The sequence below is a fragment of the Desmodus rotundus genome, chromosome 4 (assembly GCF_022682495.2).
Source record: "Desmodus rotundus isolate HL8 chromosome 4, HLdesRot8A.1, whole genome shotgun sequence".
NCBI classification, from domain to species: Eukaryota; Metazoa; Chordata; class Mammalia; order Chiroptera; family Phyllostomidae; genus Desmodus; species Desmodus rotundus.
In genome coordinates this window covers 3,966,392-3,990,195 of record NC_071390.1, presented here as the reverse complement: position 1 = coordinate 3,990,195, position 23,804 = coordinate 3,966,392, and the positions used below count along the sequence as shown (strand labels likewise).

At 52.2% G+C, this 23,804-nt stretch overlaps 1 protein-coding gene across 1 annotated transcript in view; it reads right to left on the bottom strand.

Moving 5' to 3' along the window:
- Positions 1-23,804, bottom strand: part of ADAM12 (ADAM metallopeptidase domain 12) — a 280,799-nt gene that overhangs the window by 78,057 nt on the left and 178,938 nt on the right. The window contains exons 5-6 of the mRNA XM_053922662.1: positions 17,048-17,124; positions 6,140-6,326 (exon numbers count right to left, since the gene is read on the bottom strand). Coding sequence (XP_053778637.1) covers positions 6,140-6,326; positions 17,048-17,124 — 264 coding nt within the window. The remainder of the gene's footprint in view (positions 1-6,139; positions 6,327-17,047; positions 17,125-23,804) is intronic.

The following is a 23,804-nucleotide window of genomic DNA, read 5'->3' as shown; positions in this document are numbered from 1 at the left end:
CATTTCTGTCAATGGGCATTCACATCGGCCGTGTACAGCACTACAGGGAAGTGGGGAGCAAAGTCCCATGGAAGTTCCCTTTCCTTTGTGGTCCAGTTTTAGGATTTGAGAAAAGCGGAAGAGAGTATAGTTGAGCAGGACCTGCTGACCCCTTTTGGAGAAACAATGAGCGGTCCACACCAGTGGGCTTATTTCCTGGGGCTGATGACTGAAACCTCTCATTAGAAGCGGTGGGAGACGGGCAGGTCTGCAGAGCAGGGAACAGCCAGGCTCATAAACAGGGAATAGCCAGGTGAGAAAGAGGCATTAGGAGGAAAATTAGAAAGGAACAAAAAGAAAAAAAAAAAAACAGAAAGAAACAGTGCCAAGAAAAAACAAATGCCACCAGAGAAAAGGGATTTGGTAAGGGTGAAATAGTTGAGAGGAATGTGGAAACTGTGTATCCTGGGGTGAGGAGAGGGAGGACGCCCCACCCCCTGCCCGACAGAAAGGCAGCCTTGGACGTGGGTTACATCTGAATCAGGCTTCCTCAAGAAACATGTGCCCTCTTCCGTGAATTACTGGGAGAATCCCAGAGGCATTTTTAGGAGAAAGAGAGGAATTCAAGGAGGGTGGTCTCAGAAAGCAAACGTAAAAACCAAAACCACGAAGCCTTCTGTCTCTGCAATAAAATGCAGTTGCAGGAACTGGGGGTTGAGCGGGTCGTGGGCCTTACGGCCGCACCTCCGGCATGCGAGTTAACTGCACACGCCTCTTCACGTTTGAGACCTCTGTGTCACGGCCACGCTTTCAGACAAAAGCACAGATGACCAAGGCTTGCTTTGAATCAGCTTTCTAGTCACATAATCCTGAGGGAAACATATTTTATAAAACAAATCCCCATCCGTCCAGAATTTTGCAAACAGATCTTTACAAGAAAAATGTTTGTATCCCAGTACTGTTCCCCGTCGCTGCCCATCTGTGCTGATTCATGAATTTAGGGGCCCCTGAAGAAATCTGGAAACCTTATGGAGGAAGAAAAAAAAATAAAGCACCAAGAAATGTATAATTTCCTAAACTTTTATAACGTTACAAAACAAATGTCGTGTCGTAACTCTATGTTGTGGGCGTGTTATACGGTGATAAGTATGTATTTATGGAGGAAAACAGATTAGCCTCGGTGGTACCCGGAGACGCCTTCTCCAAGAGCGAGGCTCCTGCCCCTCTTCCTTACTGAGGTGTGAAGGAGCAGAAGTCTCTCCTACCCCCTCAGTTCCCTGCTGATCATGAACAGACTGAGCTGGTCGCATAGCAGAAAATAAAGCTCCACAAATGAAAAAATAAGTTCATCTCCCCTGGAAAAACGCCTACAAAGGGCACCGGTCACTCTAGATACTCCCACCTTTGGGTGGCCGCGGGGTGAAATCAATGGCCAGGGGACGTTTCCAAGCGGTGGCCTTGGATCACCGTTGAGAAAACGCATGATCCCAGATAATGAAAACAAACCCATCGGCACAGTTTTCCTGTCTCGGCAGTTCTCAGGAGTCCAGACTTTCTCATGAGTCAGAGAACTGCAAGCTCGGAGAGAAGCTAACCACACTGTAATAAAAAGCCCTCAGGGAGTGGCCCACAGCCGTGGGGGGGCAGGGAGGGGTTTCTTCCGTCAGCTGCCATCAGCTGCGTGCAGAGAGAGCCTTAGATGACCTCGTGGTTTCCACCTCTGTAGGCTGCCCAGTTTAGAAAGCTCACACTTAAAATTTTTGATATGCAGAGCAACATTTGAAACTGGTTGTTTGATTAATTTTTCATTTTGGGGGTTAAAAACAAATGGCCTTCTGCAAAGAGACAGGAACCTAAGCCTCCGGGAATGGCCTGGGGGCCTCTGCTCCCAGCTGGAGGCCGAGGCGGCCCTTGAATCTTGTTCAAGAGGGAAGGAGTTCCTGGGCCTCTCTGGTCCCAACCGCCAAGTTCCCAGAGATAAGTTTCCCCCGAACATGTTGCATGAAGGACTTTGGTGCTGGAAACTTAACTCAAGTTAGAAAAGTGCCGTTGAGATTAGGATGACACCAAATTCTTGTCAAACGCCTTCTTGCTATGGGACAGACTGCCTGTCTGTCACTCACTCATCCCACAGATATCCACTGGGGGCTGCCTACGTGCTGGGCACTGGGCTGGGTACTAGGGCTAAAGGGATGGACAAGAGACCCAAGGTATGGCCCTCAGGAAGCTCACATTCTGGGGTGAGGGTGGGGTGACAATGAAGGATCAACAAAAATCAAGCACAGTCTGTGAGACCTACCACAAAGGACAGAAATGGGGTCCTACAATCTGGATAAAGATGGGGGAAGGGGCTAAGCAGAGGCCTGAGGATGAGGAGCAGGGATGTGGGGAAAGTGTGGTGGGAACAGTATTTCAGATGGATGGAACAGCAACGGCGCAGGTCCTGAGGCTGGAGGGAACCTGGAGTGTCCCAGCAACTGGCGGACAGCTGGTGTCTTGTGAGCCAGCGAAGAGCGTGGCCGAAGTGAGGCCACAGACATGGACGGGACAAAGGGCTGAGGCTGGGAAGGTTGAGTGTCATCTAACAATCCAAGTGCCACAGGGAGCCCTTGCAGGTGTGGTTTTGAAAGCAGCCCTGTGGCTGTAGGGGGGTGGGGGTGGGGGGCACCGGGAGAATGGACCGCAGAGAGACGAGAGTGGAAGCTGAGTGTGCCAGTGGGAGGTGGCGAGTGGTTTGGGCAGTAACGGTGGAGATCGGCACACATAGTCAAGCCGGCTGTAACACAGCCACACACCAAAGGCACAGACGAGGGAGCCAGGCCCGTGTTTCCCTGGGAGGCACGACCAGCGAGTTAAATGACTCAAAAGTTGGGGGTATCTTCCTGTGAATAAGGGAAGATCACTGTTGGCTCAAGTGAGGCTCCACATCTCGACTCCAAGGCCGTTGCGTGGATTTTTATAAGCTGAACTGGGGTCTCCACTGGGGAAGGTCATCTCTCTGCCACCCTGGCCCGTGACCTGTGTGGGGGCAAAGCACCCCGATTGGATCTGCGTGGGATACAGCCCCTGAGGCCGGGCTACCACACAGGCTGCGGAGCCAACCAGCAAACAAGACAATAAGCAGAATGAATGGGCTGAATCTGATGAACTGAACGTTAATGGGAAAGTACTGGAGTCCAAAAAACCAGCAGCACCAGTGCGATCTGTCACTGACTTATCCAGGGTTTTAATCGATTCAAGACTCAGTAGGAGTCTGCACCTGCAGATTTTGGAACCTCAGCTCACACTGATAGATGCTGAGCCCGGGGCCAGGGAAGGAACAGTACTTCTGGCTGCTCTCCACACTGAGCCTGGAGAGAGACCCAGGCAGGGAGACACCCCACAGCGGCCTCTTCGCAGAGGCACGGAGCTGAGGAGGGCTACGTTAGGGAAGAGTCCCACGTGCCTGCTCTCACCTGTGGGCCTTCGAATGGTCTGGCCAGTTCCTGACGTTTGCCATCATTGGCCTCTGCAGGTAACGCACAGTATTATCACCGTTTCTACCTCCACCGGTACCGGGTTTCTACTAAAGATGCCCGCCTGTCCAGACGCTCAAAACTGTAGCACGGGGCCACGCCATGGCGGCTGCCCTTGGGGAGACACAACAGTGTCACCCTGACAGCCATCCTGTTTGTAGTCAGTAGCCAAAGCAAATGCCGCTTTCTAGAAAAAGAAGACGTTGGCTTTTACATTGGAGTCATTTTCCCTACTAATGGAGGGGAAAATAGCACAGATTGTCCCTAAAGAAAGGATAATTCAAAACTAATGTGCATGTGCCTCTGGGATGTATTACGTGATTTTTTCCAGTAGCAGATTTGCGGAGCCTCTGCCTTCCTTCCGGCTGGCCGAGGCCAAGGTTAGAATGAGTGTGCTTTCTCGAGCGTGGCTGGTGGGGAGGGGAGGAGCACGTAGCTGAGGAGCTAGCTCAGTGACTAGGGCTCCTCGGGCTGGACTTATAAACCCACAGAACCGAGATTGGACCGTGCAGCTCTGACTGCAGGCGCCCACTAAGATCTGCTGTAAACCCTTGTGAAAATGACAGACAATAGCTCAGCTTATACTGTGGCCAGCACATGCCCCGAGCCTGGGGTTCTCCTGCTGCTCCGCGAGGAAAAACGCAAATAGCTGCAGAAAAATCTCAGTCTCCCCGCCAATTTTTGCAACAGTTACCATTGCACTGGGGCAGAAAAATGCTGCGCAGAGGCCAGTGCAGTTGATGCACGGTGTAAACAAGATCAGTCAGCTACAGTTACACTGATTTTGGAGCAGAAAATAAAGGCAGCGTGAGGGAGGCAGGTGAGCGGTGTGGAGCTTGAACGTGCCCCTCTCCTGTCCCCCACAGGTGCCACCCCAGACCACCAGGTACCTCATTCCAGTTCCCAAACACTCCACTTACTGACGATTACTTTTTGCATCATTTTCACACTATAATTGCACTTTTAAGTCAAGGACACTTTCTCTTCCATAAAAACAGTGACAACTATTTCTAGAGAGAAATATTGAGAATGAGCCAAACTGCCTCGGATGCCTTCCCTTTCCAATTTAAAGGTTCATTTCCACTTCAGTATGCGTTATTAACAACACAACATTCTTATTCGGGTTTTCGGCATTTCCCTTCAAACCGAAATGATGGGAAATTACCGTGCCAATCGCGGTTGAGAGAGCTGTAGACTTAGTTAAAAAACTGAAACATGGCTGTCGAGCACAGCCCACGCTCGCACTTCTCCACGAGATGCCAGACGCACTTAAGCGCCATTTCAACCATCAGGTTATAAATGTCAGAACGCGGACGGCGCGTGATCCACGCGATACTCAGAGCAAAGCCCCTCGATGACAACGTGCCAACTGTCTACTTGTTTAGGGCCTGTGGACGTGCAGGAAGTCAGGCTCACACGGGGAAGAAAGGAGGGATGTAGAGTTCAAGTGGAAAGTCCTGACCGGTTCCGCTGAGAGCAGGTGAGGGGGACTCTCACTGCCCACAGCTACGGGGGACATTGGAAGGATGAGAGGAAACCGTTTAGGATAACTTTTACTGTTCGAACGTAGAAAAGGAAGTAGGCATGACCAAAGGAATGGTATCTATGAAAGGTCGAATGTCGGGCAGCCCGGCACTCAGAGCCTGTATTTGGTGGAAGCGTGGAGAACATGTCCCTACTCCATCGACTGTAAGTACGAGTGACACCTGACAGCTATGGATTCCAGGTGTCTTGTCCACAGAGCGTCAGGAAAGCCGAGATGGAGAAGCAGCAAACCGTGGCCGACTTCCTGTGGTTCGCATTTAGTTTCTGGGCCTCTGGACACACGTGAGGAATGGCTGCCCCCGTCCTTTCTGAGAGTGGCCCACCTGGCCTGTGGGGCCCAGGTGATGTGGGATGGACAAGGGTCATGCAGCCCTTTGTGGGAGGTCTTATGACGTTTTCCCTTGGGGTGTTGGGCCCCCTTGTGTCTGTCTGTTTGGCAGGGAGAGAGATCTTGCCCGAGCCGGAGTAGAAGGGAAGACTTCACAGAAGCAGACCCAGGGACAGACAACCAGGAAACCCAGTCCACTGAGACAGTCCCAGCAGGACAGGCACCAGCTCTGTGGGCCGGGGAAGTGATGCCCCTTAGCCATGCCCCCTGACAAACCCAAGTCGCCTCTGCAGGGACACGTGGCAAAGCCTGGGAGTGTTCTGCAGACCATCGGGAAGACCCCCAACGGCAAAGCAGACCAGACACAAAGAAACGCCACTCTGGTCCCCTCCTGCAGAGCATGGAGGGGGCTGTCTGAGAGCTGAGGTCAGGTCCTTTTGTTTACCGCGGCAGGCGTGGCCCAGCATCTGGCCGGGGGAGGGGGGGGGGGATTCTCAGTGAAGCCGTAATCAACCGTCCCTTTGTCCTGCTCTGAGCCCGACTTCCCCAGCACAGGTCAGCAAGTCTGAGCCCGACCTTTGGAGTCAAGGTGGAGGTTTCTGTGTTTAATGATGCTCGGCCCTTGGGACATGCACCACCCCCAGGTAAACCGGGTGACTCCACCCCTGACACAGCACCCGGTTGGGAAAATTTCTCCAGGTGTCCTAGCACTGGGTGTCCCCAGCTGGAGCCCCCAGGTCCCCAGAAACATGACTTCGGGTTTCCCTCCTACCCTTCTGGTCCACGTCCGGGAAGGTGGTGGGAGTCTGCTGGCCGCAGCGAGGCCCGAGATGTTGTGATGTAACCCACACAGCCCCCAGGTGCCCTTCAGGGTGGACGCCGGGAAGAGCTTGTATCTGCTGGTTGCATTTTCCATTGGTTCCAGGACGTAGGTTTTATTTGCAAATGTGATTAGTCCCCTGTTGAAAAAGAAATAAAAAAATATGTAACTCTTAAGGGCAGCTTCTTGTTTACGGCTGAGACAGAGAATGGAAGGAGAAATACCACTTTACTGATATTCTGAGGCCTCAGCTGGAAAAGACATTCATTTTGTGAATCTTGTGAAAAGTGAGTCTGAGAAATTTTTTGTTTCAAATAGTTTCTGGTAAAAAAAAATAGACTACATTTAGTCTTTATATATTTTTTTATTGTTACTTCTCAAATATATATTGCTGAGTAAAAGAGTCGAGGGGAAAGATGTTTCACCTGGTGGAAAATAACGACAGTGTTACCTCGGTGCTGGTCGTTAGTATGTTCCGGAACTCGAGCCGAGTGCTGAACTGATGAGGACCAAACGATGAAGCATTTTCTCTTTCTTGCCCTGACTCATACAAGTTCTAGCAAGTGCGACCAGTCCCGAGCAAGCGCCGAGCAAGCGCTGAGTGCTGCATTCTTTTCTCGTCCAAATGTGACGAGTACAGGGTTTGACGAGCTCTGAGGCCGATGAGGACCAGGGGGGTGGGGGGCGGGGGGCTGTATATCTGGATTAGCTGACACAATCCATAGGCAAGCCTTTTTTTTTTTTGAAGGAAGATTTCCTACATCTGGGTTATCCATCCTGATTGGCCATATATCTAAATATGTCAAAGGATTCTGATGTAGGGTTGAGCAGGAACTTACGACTTTTTTGTTTTTCCTTATTCAATCTGTGGGAGATGTGTGAACAAAGGCACTGATGTCAGTGCTTCTGGGAGGCTGAGCTCTGCCCTCGGGGTCGTCCTGGCTAAAGGTGGACGCTGTTTACAGAGGTGAGCACCTTCGGGACCTGTCTCAGCCCTGAGGCAGAGAAGGTGGCCATTGGAGTCTGACAGTCTGGTTTAAGTTCAAACTCTGCCGTTTACCAGCTGTGTGACCTTGACCTCTTTGAGGCTCAGTTTCTTCATCTGGGAAATGGGATAATAATACTTAGTTCTCAGGGCTGCTACGTCATCCGTTAGAACATTTAGCCTGGTGGAGGCCACAAGCCAGTATGGAAATGCGAGTGGCCACCCTGGTGATTGACAAGGGCAGGTGCCTGGTTAGGGCGCTGTTGCCCTGTCACTCCGAGAAGGCCCTGAGCTGCGCTAGCACATCTGTCCACGTGCTGACACGCGTGGCCCCTGATATGAAATACAGCCTGAATAAGGATAGTGTACTTCTGGGAATAATGATACCTACACAAACTCCCTTGAGCTAACGTTTAGGTTTGGGAATAAAAGAATAAATTCTTTTTAAAAATGGACAGATTTGCTAAACACTCTGGTTGCAGAGACAGAAGGTGGCATTAGGTCATGAACCACCGTGCACATGTGACCTCTTGGAGCAGGACAGAGCTGAGGCTGCGTCCGCTCCCTGGAAGTGAGCAATGGCAGATGGCTTCAAGGGACAGGAACATCAGCCCTATGGTGGCTCTCGTTTCTCTGTTTTCCAGCGTGGGACCGCCGAGTCCTTGTTTAGAAGGCTCTGTCTGATGCGGCGTTCGGGCAGCAGTGAACTGGCCGTGCGCTAAGGCTCCCACACGCCGGCCGGCTTCCGTGACACCGAGCACATTTCCCCACTAGAGATACACACAGAAGTTTCATGCCAAATTCACGTGATTGTACACAGACACTTCTGGCTCAGTGACCCAGCCTATTTTGAGACACGAACCTCACACTTTGCTCAGAATCACCCACACACACCCACGTGCATACTCTTATGCAGGCAGGTTGGGGGGCTTAGCACTATGACGGAGGTTCAGGGCATTAGTTCTAATAATTTATCTGGCCTCAACCCGCAGCTGGGCATCTAGCTTAGTCCTTAGGAAACAGTTAACATGTTGGGTGCCCCGCAGGTTCCCTTCCGACCATCCGGACTTGTCTGCAAAGGAGGAACCTGGAAAGGCGTTCCTGTGTCACCCATCACCGTGCACTTATTCCTGTCCTTCACCGATCCTGTGCTCCGGGATGACCCGTCTATAGGTGACTGTTCCATCACTCTTAAATTAGAGTAGAATGGCGGTATTTCAATGCTCCAACATTGCGGATGATAGAGGTTTGAAGCAGTAAAATATTTCGAGCACAGCTGGTGCTCACGTACACACGAACCAGTTCCTTATAACCCCCCCGGTCTATTCCGCCAGTCCCGTTTCATGAAGTGCGGTAGGCAGCGGCAGAAACAGGCTGTGCCCAGGAAGCTCACCCCCGAGTGGAGAGGTCAGCACGGAGACACAGGGGGTAATTAGAAACCGTCGGTGAGCCAGGCCAGGCGGTACCAGCCCTCATGTAACCCTTGACTGCTGAGAGATGGGGGAACCAGTGTGGTGGGGAGTAACTGAGGACTTTTTGGCTGTTTTCAAACCCCACAGATGGGTTAAAAATCAGTATTCCTGCTGTCTCGTGTTCCCTGCCTCCCCCACAGCCCAGCCAGTGTCCTCATGTACCCGAGTACATCATACAGACGGGACATTGGTCATCACCTGCGTTCTCTCTCCTTGAAAAGTTCTTCATGAAATAAAACTTGGATTTCTAGTTTAGAACGACTACTAGGGGATTTTCGTGGATTAAAGTTGATTTTTTAGAAAGCCTAAATTAAGAAAGAGAACTTTAAAGAACAGGCCCGGGAAAGTGGAAAACAAACACACGTGAAGGGGGAAGAATATATGACTCCGCTAGAAAAGCAACTTTCCTGCCCTAAAAAGAAAACGGCACTAACGTTTCATTGTGCATCACAGCATTTTCTATTTCTCACTGGGTTTCAATAAGTGAACACAGAGTCAAGCATGTCACCAAGTTCTAATCATGAGAAGCAAACTACTGAAAACGTTTTTCTACTTAATGGAAAATTTCTAGAAATTGTTACTTAGTCATAAAAATGTTCTCATATCTCCTTTTATCTTTTAAGTCATCCAAAGGCCAGATGTTGAGAAATTGGGGTGAAGCCTTTCCCTGAGCTGCACACAACTGGCAGCCCATAACACCGCTTAATTAAGTAATTGCTTTGGACTGTCTTGAGTATAATTAATCATTTAGCTCTAGAGATTGCTGGAAACCACAGACTTCAAGGATCCAGGGTTTTGGAGATATAAAATTTTGATGTTCTCACAGCCCTTGCTGGCCCCGCACTAGATAAGCGAATGTAATTTAAGTTGAATGTCATAGATATTTAGTTATGAACTTGGAGTTGGAAGTAGTTCTGAGCATGGAATTTCAACCCAGCAGACTGGGAAAGTAGGGTTCTTTTCCCCTCGGCAGAGGAGGTGGAGAAGAGGTTAGAGAACAGTTGGGGAATGCCTGGGAAAGATGAAGACTGAGGACACCTTCTCTAGGGGCAGGCTAGGAGGACAGGTGTGCCCTTATGGGGACAGGGGAGGCCCAGTCCTGGGGCAGGGAGTGGGGAGTGGTGAATGGGGAGCAGAGGAGAAAGCGGCTGTCGGGGGTGGCGAGGGCCACCGCCCCTGGCACCCTGCCTCAATCCAGGCTCCGGGCTGTGCCTGTTCCACTACTGCCCAGTAGGTCCCCATTATCATGGGTGTGTGGGGGGCACGAGGTGGAGCGGAGCCCCAAGCCGGGTCCCCACGCTTTCCTGCCTCCCTCCAGTGTTGTTTTTAAGAGGGTTGTGGTGTCCAGACCAGGGACAAGTGTGATCGAGGAGAAGTCCAAAGGAAAGGGGCCGGAGAGAGAGAGCAGCCGCTTTGAAAACAGGCAGCTTTACTTTAAACTTTGAAATCCTGTTGTTTTTCCCTCAGGGGAGGTTCAGAGGCATCTACTCAGATTGTAAGTTGATTTCGTTAGCTTTCGGAGCACAAAGCCAGGGGGCCCGTATTTCCTCCAGACAGGTTCCCGCCCTTAAAACACAGTTTGTAATCTCCACCGCAACGGTGCGTCAGGCTCTCATGCAGCCTGATGTTCTTATTACGATTGTCGTTACTTCTGCCAGGCAGGCCAGACAGCGGCATGTGGAGTTCTGACTACCCGTTAGAAGTTAACGATCAGAATGTATGAATTACCCCGGCCAGCTCCGTGTTCAGTCGCTGATTCTCTTGGACAAAGAGACGCTGCTTTCAGCGCTGCGCTGCAGTCATAATTCAGAAATGCAGTTGGCATGGGTTTCCCTTTGGTCCTTTTTTGGAGGAGCTCATGGGTAAAAGCAAGGTGCCACCCCGTACGTGTCTGATGCACAGTGACGGCACCATAGTGGGGGGCACACCAGCTCCGCAGGGCTGAGTTCCCATCAGTCATTTCACATAAAATGGCTCACGTACCGTCAAAGCACATCCCAGCACCCCCGCCACATGCAAAGCACTGGCTGGCTCCCTCAGATCACATGAGGACCTCTCCCCCACGGCCCCTATTTCAGGTGGACCTCCTAACCAGGTATGGGGGCGTGAAGCAGAGGTAAAATGTGAAGCTACTACGGAAGATTTTGACAAGTTCTTAGTGACACATCGGCAATAATAACAGCGGCTGTGATTGCTGAAGAGCACACCCTCAGCCAGGCTCCTTTGTGAAGTAACAGCTTTGTCGAGAAATAGTTCACCTACCGTTAAGCTCACTCTCTTAATGCATGTGGTCTAATGGTTTAATATAGTCACTGAGTGGCGCAAGCATCACCCCTGTCCGATTCTTAAATATTTTCTTTAAAATTTATTTTTATTTTTTTAATCATTACCCGAGGATGTGATCCTTTACTGATTCTCGAGAGGAAGGGGGAAAGGGAGAAGGAGGCGGGGGAAGGGAGTGGGGAGAGAGAGAGAAACACTGATGTGAGATAGAAACATCAGTCGGTTGCCTCCTGAACACTCCCTGACCGGGGTCCAAATGCAACCTTTCGGTTGTACAGGATGATGCTCCAACCAACTGAGCCACCCGGCCAGGGCTGACTCCTGAACACTTCCATTGCCCCAAAAAGAAACCCCGTGCCCATTAGCAGTCACTCCTCCCCCCTTCCCCCATTCACCAGGCTGCTGAATGCGCTATTTCTCTAATATTATTTACAGCAACCTGTAAAGCAGGTACCACAGGCCCATTTAATGAACAGAAAGTCAATGATGAGAGCCCAAGGTCACTGTAGTGGGTTGAATAGTATCCCTTCCCCCAACATGTCCAAGTCCTAACCCCCAGACAGAACCTGTGAATGTAACCCAGACGTGATTAGGAGATCATTCTGGAGGCAGGGTGTACCCAAATTCAGTGACATGTGCCTTCATAGGAGACAGAAAAGGAGGAGACACAGCGACGCAGGGCGCAGGCCCCATGGGGACAGAGGCAGAGCCTGGAGTGGTCCCTACAAGGAACGCCAGGGCTGAGGAGCACCGGGGGCTGGGGGAGGCACGAGGTGGATTCTCCCTCAGCGCCCAGCAGGAACCACTCTGCTGACACCTTGAGTCAGACTCCGGCCTCCAGGGCCGTGAGAGAGTCAAGGTTGGTTGTTTGGAGGCATTTGTAGCCGTGTGTCATGGCGGCCCCAGGAAACTAACATGGTGCTGCAGCTGGCCTGTGGCAGTTCCAGGACTCCTCGGAGGGACCTGGCTCCCGAGCTTGTGCCCTGGTCCTTGGCCACCCTGGACGATCAGCCCCTTCTCCTCGGTCACCGAGAACTTCTGCCGGGGTGGGCTTAGCTGATGTCCAAAAGAGAAAGGCAGAGGTCTGTGTGGAAGGGGACTTGAAGGAGACCTGGGGGACGGGGAGCACTGGGGACGCGGGGAGCCTGGGGACCGAGTGAGTAGCCTTGGAGGAGTGTGAGTGCAGGCGAGAGGAAGGTCAGAGCGCTCTGAGGGAGACGCCGGGGACAGGAGGACAGGTGCAGGCAGGCGCCTCGGAAGGAAGGCAGAGCATGGGACTTGGGGGTCCCATCTCTGCCTCCATCCTTGACCTTGGCTTTAGGCCTCAGGGTGCATTGTAGCCTCGTCACTCATCTGTCTACACACCAGTCACCCAGACTAAAATATTGCCTCCTATAAACACTTCAGATTCCCAGCTGCCAGGACTTGCTGCTTCTTTTTTGCTCTGCCTTCCCCGCTCCGTGCTGGGGCCTCTATCAAAAGGACCTGCTCCTTGCACTGCAACCCTTGGTGGCCACCCCTGTGGCCTCCCAGGATGCCAGCTGCTTTGTCCTGTTCCTCTGTGTCCCTACCCGAAGCCCTTGAACATTCCTGGGACAGCCCTTGGCCACGAATACCTCCAGGCTGATGCATAACCTTTGAGGTCCAGGTTAGCCTGGGTTCCAGCAGGACTCCCCAGCATTCTGGGCCCTTCTGTTGAGCTGCCCCTGTGGTTCTGAGCTCACTACTTCACGGTGCTTACTACGGTGTCGTAAAATGATGTCTGGCCCTGGCCGGTGTCAGCTCAGTTGCTTGGGTGCTGTCCCACAAAGTGAAAGGCTCCCTGTTTGGTTCCTGGTCACGGCACATGCCTGGTTTGCAGGTCCGGTCCGCGGTCGGAGCACATATGAGAGGCAACCGATCGATGTTTCTTTCCCTCCTTTTCCCTCCCTTCCCCTCTCTCTAAAAATAAATAAATACAATCTTAATAAAAACCCCGATATCTGGCTGCTGTAGGGAGCACTTTCCTTCTTCGTTTCGTTTCCCAGCCCTGCTGGCATGGGCACGAGCAGATGTCGATCAGGATGTGAGTAGGTAGGTGATCAATAAACGTCCATGGGCGTGGCGTGGACGTGTGGGCCACGGGGAGCCGTGTGGTTTTGAGTGCAGGGGCGGGGACAGGACGGATGATATGATCAAGCAGTATTTTTAAAACACGACCTTCTGGAATGTGCAAGATGGCTGTGAAGGGAAGGGTGGAGGCAGGAAGCACGGGTGGGAGGCAAGTTAAAGATCTTGGAGCGAGGGTTGATCTGGGGCGGTGATGAGAAATGTTTAAGCAGAGACGGATGGAAGCGGTGCTGTGGGGCGGGGGCATGTGCAGGGGCAGGAGGGGGCTATCAAAGACCCCAGGGCCGAGCCTGTGAGCCTGAGATGGGCTGGGCCTTGCATGGAAAAGAGCCCAGGAGCAGAGCCAGTCGGTGGACCCAGAGGAGTTTGGGATTTGGACATCTCAAGCTTTGAGTGAGAGCGGGGCCTAGGGAGAGCTGAGACTTGACCTTGGGAGTCCTTCAGGGTGGAGACCTTGGCTCCCTCACATGTTTGACGGAATGAGCATCTCCACGGGAAGAAGAACCAGGAAGGAGGATAACCGTGCAGAACCCTGGCCGGAGGCAACATGGCCGGAGGGCCGGAGGGAACCCACCTCCGGGTAGAGGATGACAGAGAAAGCTGGGTCCTAACTGTGCAAAAGGCTTAGTGGGACCCTACAGAGTGAGGGGTCGGCCAGCCGTGGGTGTAAGATGGAGTTTTGCCCATTGTGGCCGAGGGGCTATGGGGAGGTCACTTCCTCATCTGTCATCTGAGGAGAGCTGTCCCAGCCTGTGACTCCAGGGAGCATCGTGCAAGAACACACCAAAGCTCTGTGTGAACGCAGGAGATGCCTCTGTCTGGAGGTGGCAGCTGACCCAGAAGGGGGGTGACAAGCATCATGACCCGAGAATGTGCAGCTTGGAGCTGCAGCCCTGGTGGGGAGCCCTGAGGACTGTGCCTCAGACAGCGGCTCTGTGACGCGGTGCCGATGGCACCCACCCTGGTCCTCATGACCGCAGAGGCTGCAATCACAACAAAGGACAAAGTCTGACATAGCCTGCGTGTTGTCACCACAGCAGGGAATGTGTGCCCGTGTGCGCATGCATGTGAGCACGCACATGTGCGTGTGTGACAGCATGGCCATGCATGAGAGCACACGTGTACCTAGGTATGTGCAAATACCTATATGCAAGCGCACATGTGTGATAGCATGGCTGCATGTGCATATGAATACCCATGTGCACACGTGCATGAGAGAATGTGTTTGGGTGTGCATGTGACAGTGCGTGTATGTACATGTGAGGGTGTGTGGGTGCACGTGTGTGAGCACAACTGTGTAAGTACACACGTGTCCGTGTGTGTGCCAGGGTGTACATGTGGGCACACATGTGTGGCAGCATGGCTGTGTAAGTGTGTGCATACCTTGTGCTCAGGTATCCTAAACCCCAATTAAAAGTGAAATTATTATTATGCCCAGTACCCAGGTTACATCCAGACACCATTTCCTCCTCTACTACGTGAATGCCTGGCTTATGCCTGTCAAAGCACAGGTGGCCCCTTAAGAAATGGAGCCTAGTTTGAACCCCCAGGCCTGGGGGTGGGGAAGCTCTTGGCTGAGTCCGACAGTGGGAGCCCCCGAGCCCCCTGGTACTGGATATCTGCGCAGGAGCTGAGCGGGTGGAGCAGGAGGTCAGGAAGAACTGGGGGCAGTGTCTTCCCTCCAGGAGCTCATTGCAGCTGGGGGCTGGGGGTGGGGTGGGGACGGGGCATTTATGAATAAAACCAGGTCACGGGGACATGGCTGTTCTGATGCTCCAGGGCTGGACGTCTGTCCCATTACAAGCCGCAGCAGGGTTGCTCCTCTGGGGCCAGAGCAGGGGTCTCGCCCATCCATGTGAGAGCCTGACGTCTGTGCGTCTGATGCTCATGGGGATGCCAGTGGGCTTGGACGCTCACCAGCAGGGGAGAGGCCCGGAGCGCAGGAGCCAGTGAGAGACCAGATGTGGGAGGATCACGGACAGTTCACGGAAACTGCACGGAGGAGGGCCAAGCACGCCGGGCCAACGTACCATTCGGCACAGTGTTACCTCAGGGCCCGAACTTCCCGCTTGACTTGGAGTAAAAGGCGGAATCAGCTCCACGGCTGCACTCGTGTTCATGGCCTGTTTTCCACTTCGCACTTCGTCCCCTCAGTGAAAGAGCTGTTTCCTCTTTAACTCCCTTCCTCCTGGCCTCGGTGCTTTTTTCTCCCTTATCTTTCCCCCTCAAGCTTCAGCTGAAGGATGGCTGCTCGCTTCCCTCCGCTCATCCCTGTTCCAGGACAGCTTTCCTGGCCTGCCCGTCTCAGATCAAGCCCTTTTGGAACGAACATGTGGGACGTTCCCTCTCTGTTTTTTCTTTGCAAAACTGGAACCGGCTGGGCCCTCACTTATGCGTCCGCCGGACACTTGAGTTTCCTACCCCCACAACATTCCTACATCCGAACGCGTCTTTGGGTCCCCCCATGTGTAACGTCATTTCTCATCCCTCTTTTCTTTCTCAAAATCTGCTAGGCCGGTGCTGGAGGAGCTGCATTTCCCCTCTGTTTCCTGCCCCCATCAAGTCTCCTGCCGGTGAGCAGCTGATCGACCCAAGTGTTCCCTCTGGTCTGACACCCCACCAGCCAGGTCGTGAAGGTGGTGACTCCACACCTCCTGAATTCCCTGTGGACCTGCCGCCCCTGCTCTTGCACCAACAGCTCAAAGACCCGGGAAGGGTAAATTCTCAGGAGCACCATCTGCATGCAGCGTCCCCTTCCTGCTCCCACGCCATCCTGGGGGTTGACGCCGGAGGCCACAGCCCTTACTATTCTGACTTTTCCTGAGACCCCCACCAAGAGAATGTCACTGTATTCCTCCCTGCCAGGTTACAGGCGGTGCCAGGTCCCTGCAAGGATCATCCTCCCGGGGCTGGAGGTCAAAGGTGAATGCTGAGACCCAGACATTGTGCACGAACTGGTCACAGAGACAGGCCCCTCTGTGAGGGCAGAAGTGGGGACCCTGATAATGCACCTGAGCCTGTGGGTGGTTGGCTTGAGGAGGAGGGTGAGCAGTTTCGACCAACCGTGGGGCAAGGCCAAGCACAGAGGAGGGCATCTATGTTCTACTTGACTATTACTCTAGGAATCTGCCACCCAGTTGTTCTCCTTGACTTTTGAAGCTAATTAGTTAATGTCATTGGTTTGTACATTGTTTTGTGTATTGTAAAAAGGAACTATTAGGAAGACCTTGGAGACGCCCCTTTTCTATGTACTGATCAAGAACTGGATATTCTGTGAAAATCACCTGAAAATGTTCAGACCAATCTGGGTTCCTCCATTTATGCCTGATCTTGGTTTTGTTCATTTAAAACTTCTTCCTAAAGGCGTGGCTGCTGGCTGGGGAGGCCTGTTCATTTCTGAGCATCCCAGCCCTCATGTGCCCTGCTCCTGGCAGAAGCTCACTGGTTTTCCTTGATGCACTTATGGCCGCTCTGATTCCTGGCCCTGGGGCTGGGTGTGGGTCACCCTCAGCCTGGCCCAGAGGGTGGGCACATAACGTGTTAAACCAGAGCATTGTGCCCACCCCTGGCCATGGTGATTGTTTCAGGGGTGAAGCTATGACCCAATCAGGACCAGTAAGGTACATTTTGGGGACCTTTGCTGAGCTTGAAAAAGGGGCCCTCCTTCTTTTCCTTGTCCTCTGGGCACATAAGCCTGGAGCTGTTCACAACCCTTGGACAACACAAAATAAACCGTGCCTGAGAAGGAACGTACCAGAAGAAGGTGGAGATGGGGAGAGAACGGACCCTGAGAGCATCGGCTAGGGAGCGGCGCACACAGAGGCGCAGACAGGGAAACCGTGAGCCCGGGTCAGCTGTACGCCCGCGGGCCGTCCTGCAAGGTCTCCTGTCTGGCCAGGGGGAGGTGAGACCCCGTCACTCCCTCTCAGTGCGTTGGAGTGAATAGGAGAAGGAGGAGGTGGTCTGCAGTGGCCACGTTTAAGACCACCCATCACTGTCATGGCCACTTACCTGAGTCCAGAACACGTGCTGAGACTGACCATCGAACCGGGATACCCTTGCACACGTCCATGGTAGTAACAGTGACCCTGAAAAAGGAGAAAGGCGGTTCAGCCATGATACCTTCTCACCCGCTCCCAATCAACCAACTGCCTCAGGTCATCTCCACTTGTTTTGACCCACAGAATGCGCTTTTGCATAAAATATTAATAAACAAGGAGTCCTAACATTAAATCCTATCCTGATGTGACCCAGCCAGGGTCTACGGCCAGGGTTGGAAATGCACCCGAAGTCTGTTCTTGTCTCTGACACCCTCAGGAAAGCCCTGGGGCCGAACGTCCACAAAGTTCAGCCACACAACCAGATGCGCTGGCCTGCCAGGCCAGGCTGCCCTCACGGACCCTCTTTCGCGGTGAGACGAGGGGCGTGTGGGGCAATTAAGCACGCTGTGAAAGGTAATGAAGTGAGGTCGACGTCCATGGCTTCTGAAAACAGATAGCCGATGAGAAGGGGGGGATGAGGAGAGAGAGGGGAGACCTCGTTGAATTGTCCAATTAAGAGAGAAACACCCAGCTCAGCAGGAAAGAAAAACTGGAAGGTCCTACGTCTGAGCCAAACTCCCTCTTGGTGCACCTGCAAGGTTTTGCTTCTTTAACAAAGTCAGTGTTTGCAAGAAGAAAGCCCAGCACGGCCACTTCCTTAGTGCAGACGGGCTTCTGTCCAGAATTAAGGTGAAGTTTGTCATTGAACAAAGGTTACAGGGCAGCCTCACTTAAGGTGCTGACTGGCCGGAAGTGGCTGAGTACATGCAGCCCTCCTCACCCAAGTCCTCTGGACACCAGGGGTGTGCAGGCCCACCGCCAAGGGCTACGCGGTCTGAGGGTAAAGCGAAGTGGACATGGACTGCAGACCGTCCCTGCTGTGGCCTTGCACGCGATTCCTTCACTTGCCACAACACTACTTCACTGTTTCCAGGGCAGGGCTTGCTGTCCAGTTGTTGTGCCAACAAAACCAGCTTGCAGGGACCACCTTGCCTTTGCTAAGAAAGAGACCAGCTACGATTGTACGGTGGAGGGATTCGGAGAACTCCACGCTGAAGGGGCCAGGACGGCCCTGTGTCTGTGAGGGGAGGACAGGGTTCTGGGGTCACCTGGATGACAGCTAAAGGTGGGAGATGGGACGGGTGCAGGCCGTTTGTTATCCTGATGTTTCCTTATTGGTTCCGGAAGTTCTTTATATATTCAGGATATTAGTACTTTGCCTGTTACGTGAGAAATGTCTTTTTAACCCCCTTATGATATTTTTTTTGTAGTTTCCAGTTCTTATACAGTTGAATCTACCCTTCCCTTTATATGTGGTGTGTATGGCCTAAAGTGGCTCTCTTCAAGGTCATGTCCACCTTTATTTCCTTCTGTTTCTATAGTATCACAGTGGGCTCTTTAATCTACCTGGAATTTATTTTTTTGGGGGGTGTGAGGTTGGAATCTAACTTTCTCCACAAACTAGAGGCCAGCTGTTTCCACCACTTCCTTTCCTTACTGATTGGAGACGCTGCCTTGTCCCACATGGAACGTGCCCACATGTATGATTGGAGGTGCTGTCGTGTCCCATGTGGAATGTGCACACGTGTGATTGGAAACTGCTTTGTCACATACTGAACGTGCACACCATACGTGGCTTCACGTCTGTGCTCTCCTCGCTGTTCCACGGAGGTGCACCTCCACGTGTCCACTCCTCTGCCAACACCAGCCCATCTGAGTTACCATTGGTCTAGACTGCATTTTGATATCAAGATCAAGTTCTTTTTATTAAGATAAACTCACACGCCATAGAATTTACCTTTTAGAAAAGGACACAGTTTTAATATATTCAAAATGTTGTACAGCTGTTGCCAGCACCTAATTCCAAAACATTTTCATTACTCCAGAAAGAAGCCTTCACCCCTCCACCTAATGAAAACTTCACGGGCTATTCCCATGACCCCTCCCCCAGCCCTGGCCCCGGCCCCCACGGGGCCACCTCCTGTGTCTATGGATTCGCCTGCTCCACTTATGTCATCTCACGCTATGGAATCTCACAGCCTGTAGCCCCTGTGTCTGGCCTCCTTCCCAGAGCCCCATGGGTCGAGGTCCACTCATGTCTTAGCAGGTGTCATCAGTACTTTGTCCCTTCCTACCCTGGAATGCAGTTCCATGGCACAGACAGACCAGGTGTTGTCTCCCACTCATCAGACGGGGGGCTGGGCTGTTTCCACGGTCTGGCCGCTGTAAGTGATGCTGCCGTGAACAACTGTGTGCAAGGGTCTGTGGGGACACGTGTTTGCCGTTCTCCTGGGTCCACGCCATGAGTGGGTATGTGGTTATACACCCGCGGGTAGACTTGCAGGGCCACGTGGTAACCGCGTGTATGAATTCTGAAGTGCTTCCCACCAGGTTTCCCAGCTCTCCCGTCAGCACCCACACTTGCTGTCTGTCCTTTTGGTCATGCCCGTCCTAATGCGAGTCGGTGCCTCCTGAGGTTTGGGTTTTCATTTTCCTGGTGACTGATGACATTGAGCATCTCCTCACGTGCTCATTGGCCATCGGCACATCTTGTTTGGAGGAATGTTTGCTCCAGTCCTCTGCCTATTTTTTAATGGGGTTACTGTCTTTTCATTGCTGAGTTGGAAAAGTTCTTTATACACTCTGGATATTAGACCCTTATCTGATACGGGGTTCGCAAACACTTTCTCCCATTTTGGGGGTCGTCTCCTCACTTTCTGGACCATGTGTTCTAAAGCACAAAAGTCAATCATTTTGACAAAAGCCAAGCGACCTATTCTTTTGCTTTGGCTGCTTGCCGTCAGGTGCGCATCTAAGAGACCATCACCTAACCTAAGGAGACAGAGGCTTACACCTATGTCTCCTTGTAAGAGTTTTATAGGTTTAACTCTCACTTTCAGATCTTTAGTCCACTTGGTGTACATTCGTGGCTTCAACTGGAGTCCAGTTTCATTCTTTTGCCTGTTGATATCCAGGGCTCCCCAGAACCATCTATTAAAAGGCTAATCCCTTCCCCAGTTTTTCTTGGCAATCTTGCTAAAAGCAAGTTTTCTTTTGGTGTTCTTCTTTTTCTCCCCCCCCCCCCCCAAAGCTTCCAGGCTATGCTTGCCTGTTCTCTCTTCTGGTGAATTTTCAAATCAAAATTTAAGTTCTGTAATAATCCACTGAGAGTTCTGTTTGGGCTATATTGAATGTATAGGTCAATTCAGTCAGAATGTGTAGTTTTACAACAGTTTTCCCGTTCATGTACATAGTATGCCTCTCCAGTTAGTACGGCTGTTCTCGCGCCCTTCAGTACAGTTTTAGGGTTTTTTCCATATGGCTTCTGGGAACTGTTCGTTAGGCTTGTGTCTCGGTACTGCATACATTTGTTGATATCATTAGCAGGATCTTTCTTCTATTATGTCTTAACCATGGGTACCTTTAATGTAAAGAAAAGCTCTTATTTTTTAAGTTTATCTCATATCAGACCCTCTGCTGAACCGTCCTATCAGCTTAACAGTTTGCAGCATATCTTGGATTGTTTTGTGTTATTGATCGTATCAGCCACAAACAATGACAGTTCTGTGGGCTCCTTCCAGATCCCCTACCCTGCTGCGGAGTGGGAGGGCCAGGTGTCCGGGGCGAAGGTGGGGGAGGGAACTGCCCATAGAGGGAAAGCGTTGCAAAGACAGGGGCGGGGAAAAGGGCAATGGGGTGCTGTTGGCAGCTCAGGTACGGGGTTGGTTCCTCTTGGCTGGAAGATTCGGAAAAGTAGGGCCCTTGCACTGTCCTGCCCCCCCCCTGCCCCCACCAGCCAGGGGGTCCTCTCCAATGAGTGTGTGGCTTAGGAAAGAGTGCCCGAGGGACAGTGGCGGAGACAGTACCCAGCCTGCCACAGCAGGCATCCCGCCAGTCCACGTGGGGCCTTGCCGCCAGCTGCCTCCTGAGCATCCACGGGAAATAACTTCTGAAAGTCCCCCTCTCTCCAGATAACTCTAGCTTGGGTGTTTAAGGGGGGCGTGATGGCAACCCTCAAAACAGGAGGGGATCACACAACCAGATGGGAAGGCTCCGGGGCTCCTCTGCCTGGGAAGGGAGGTTCAGTCCTGGCCCTCGCAGCAGTGCCAGAGCTGAGACCGGCCGGAGGCTGAAAGGACAGTGGCGACAGTACAGGTCAGGTTGCCTGGGGCAGCAAGAGCCCCCGGTTCTAACCGCGGTACACCTTTGGGAACCCCACACATGCAGACTGCGCCCCATTTTAGAGGAATAGGAAATGTTGCTACAGGCAGCAGAGCTTTGGTTAAAAGAATTAAAAACCAAGTGGTGAGCAGAATCTTACTGAGTGACCTCTGAAACTTCACAGTCACTTATTTCCAGTCGCAATTTATTTTTAATAGATCATTTCTCAAGTGTCCTTTCAAATTAAATACCCAGGAATGTAAGCAGAGTACAAATTAGTGTAAAATTAATTTCCAGTTCTGAAGTGGGCTGAAGCACCGCTCATAAAGGAGGACTGGGGAGGGTTCAGCTCTTGCAAACCGGTCCTTCCACAACCCACCTCCCCTGGCCATTCCCAAAGTTAACTACCAGCTTATCCCTGGCTCTAAAACTCCTTTGGTTTCACCTTCAGCCGGTCGACCAGCAAGCCCACGGCTCGCCGCTGACTGGTCTAAGAAGTGATTAACTTCTTGGGTGACTAAGCATAATCGCCAGAACTCCAAATGCCAGGTTCTCCGAGATAATTCCAGGTTCACGGAGTAGTTTGATTTTTTTCCAACATGATTCACTAAATGTCCAAACAAATGTGATTTTGTTTTTTATCATGTAGTAATGCATCATATACATTCACAACTCAGAGAGACATACCCATCACCCCATGTCACGTGGTCAGTTGGGGAATTTGATTACAGGGGCTGAAGGAGATGCGCCCTCCTCCCTCTGGGGGTATGACCTCTGGTGTGGTGGCTGAGGCGGGAGTTGGAGGGATGGATTGCAGGTGACATCCCCGTTGGGGAACAGCAGGTGTGTGGCCCCATGTCTGAAGGTCAGGTTGTCTCCCCGGGACTGATGAGCAGCGGCGGAACCTCCTAGTGGATTCTTAAACACTTGGGCTGTTGGAGCCACAGCGGTGAGAGACGCAGGGGGCAACCACCCTGCCATAGGACACAGCTGTCACAGCAATGAACCTGACAAACTTCCCCAAACTGCATCCCCTTTCCACTGCTGCAAGTGTGTCGGCCGTACTGTCTCGTTGTCACGTGTGTAACATGACGCTGTCCTACGCACGGTCACCTTCACCTAGTTCTGCTGACCCAATACATTCTATTTCTACCAACAAAGCACAACACAGAAAACAGCCCCAAGCATGCAGAACCACAAAATTACATCTTCTCCTTCGCAAAACCTCTAACCCCGTATTGCACGTACTTATTACTTAACCCCATGCATTTCCCCACTCCAGGAAAATAGGCTTTCCTCCTGGTTAATACGATCCAGCAGATATGGTGGTGGGTAAAGAGGAAGATGGAATGAGAACCCCTGAGCCTGGACAGTAGCCCTCAACTTGGGGCCACGTGGGAAGGAAAACCAGATTCTGGTCCCCAGCTCTCAGGGGACCAGAAACAGAGGAACCTTCTATGCTGAACTGCTGACAAAGATGGGCTGATCTCATGACTGACAAGGGCAGGGAGCAGACAAAGTCTGTCAGGAAACATGCTGAGGAAACCATGCTCACTCCTTGGGAACTTTGTAACCTGTCCCCACCCCTGCCCTGACTGCGGGCAATGTGCCGAACTGTTGAATCCCATGACGCTCTGGCTGGACAGAAGCTCCAGGCCACCTCAGGCCAACCTGCCCCTTTCAGCTGCTCCTTCCCCGAGCAGACACGGACACAGAGGCCTGGCCCGTTCAGTGACTAAGGCGACAGGTTGGTTAACAGCCAAGCAGGGACGAAAATCCAGGCCACTGGGCTGTAGGCTGGACGGCTTCCCTCCATATCTTGTTCTTCTGAACTCTCTCTCTTTTTGAAAAGAAAAGCCATCTCTTAAAACCCAAATCTGGACTGGATGCGTTCTCATGTACCACACCTCAGTGTCCCTCAGGGGATGCTGGGACAGTGACGTCACTCCCAAACTCAGGGAGATCTGCAGGTAGGAGGGGTATGAAGGTGAAGGAGGGGTGTGTATGTGAGCTCATGTGTGCCTATGTGGAGGCATGTGTGTGCGGCCGCATGCAAACACACACTTGCACGTGTGCGCCAGGAAGCATGTGAGCACATGTGTACACACGTGTCTATACACACGTATGTGAGTGCGCACACAAGCTCATGTGTGCCGGTGTGAGCATGCATATGTGTGTGTGTGCCTGTGTGTGAGCACAGGTATACACGTGTGCATCAGGAAGTGTGTGGGCACACACGTATACGTGCATGTCTGTGAGCATGTGCACACCTGGTGGGAGCACATATTTGTGTGCGCATGCATGTGAGTGCCTGTGTGCATGTGTGAATGTGGGCCTGCCAGTTGCTGGCCTGCATTTCAGCCTGACGGGGGCCCTGCCTTTGTCCCTTGCACGGAATATCAGGCCCCCACGTCCCACCCATTTGCTTGAGACTAAGACAAGGGGGCAGTGCGTTCGAAGGGAAAGTGAGTGGGCTGTCCAGCGTATCTGTGGCTGGGCTGTGACACGCTGAGGCCTGACAGCGGGCAGGACAGGGGCTTGAGAGACTAGTCGTCACACCCATGCCC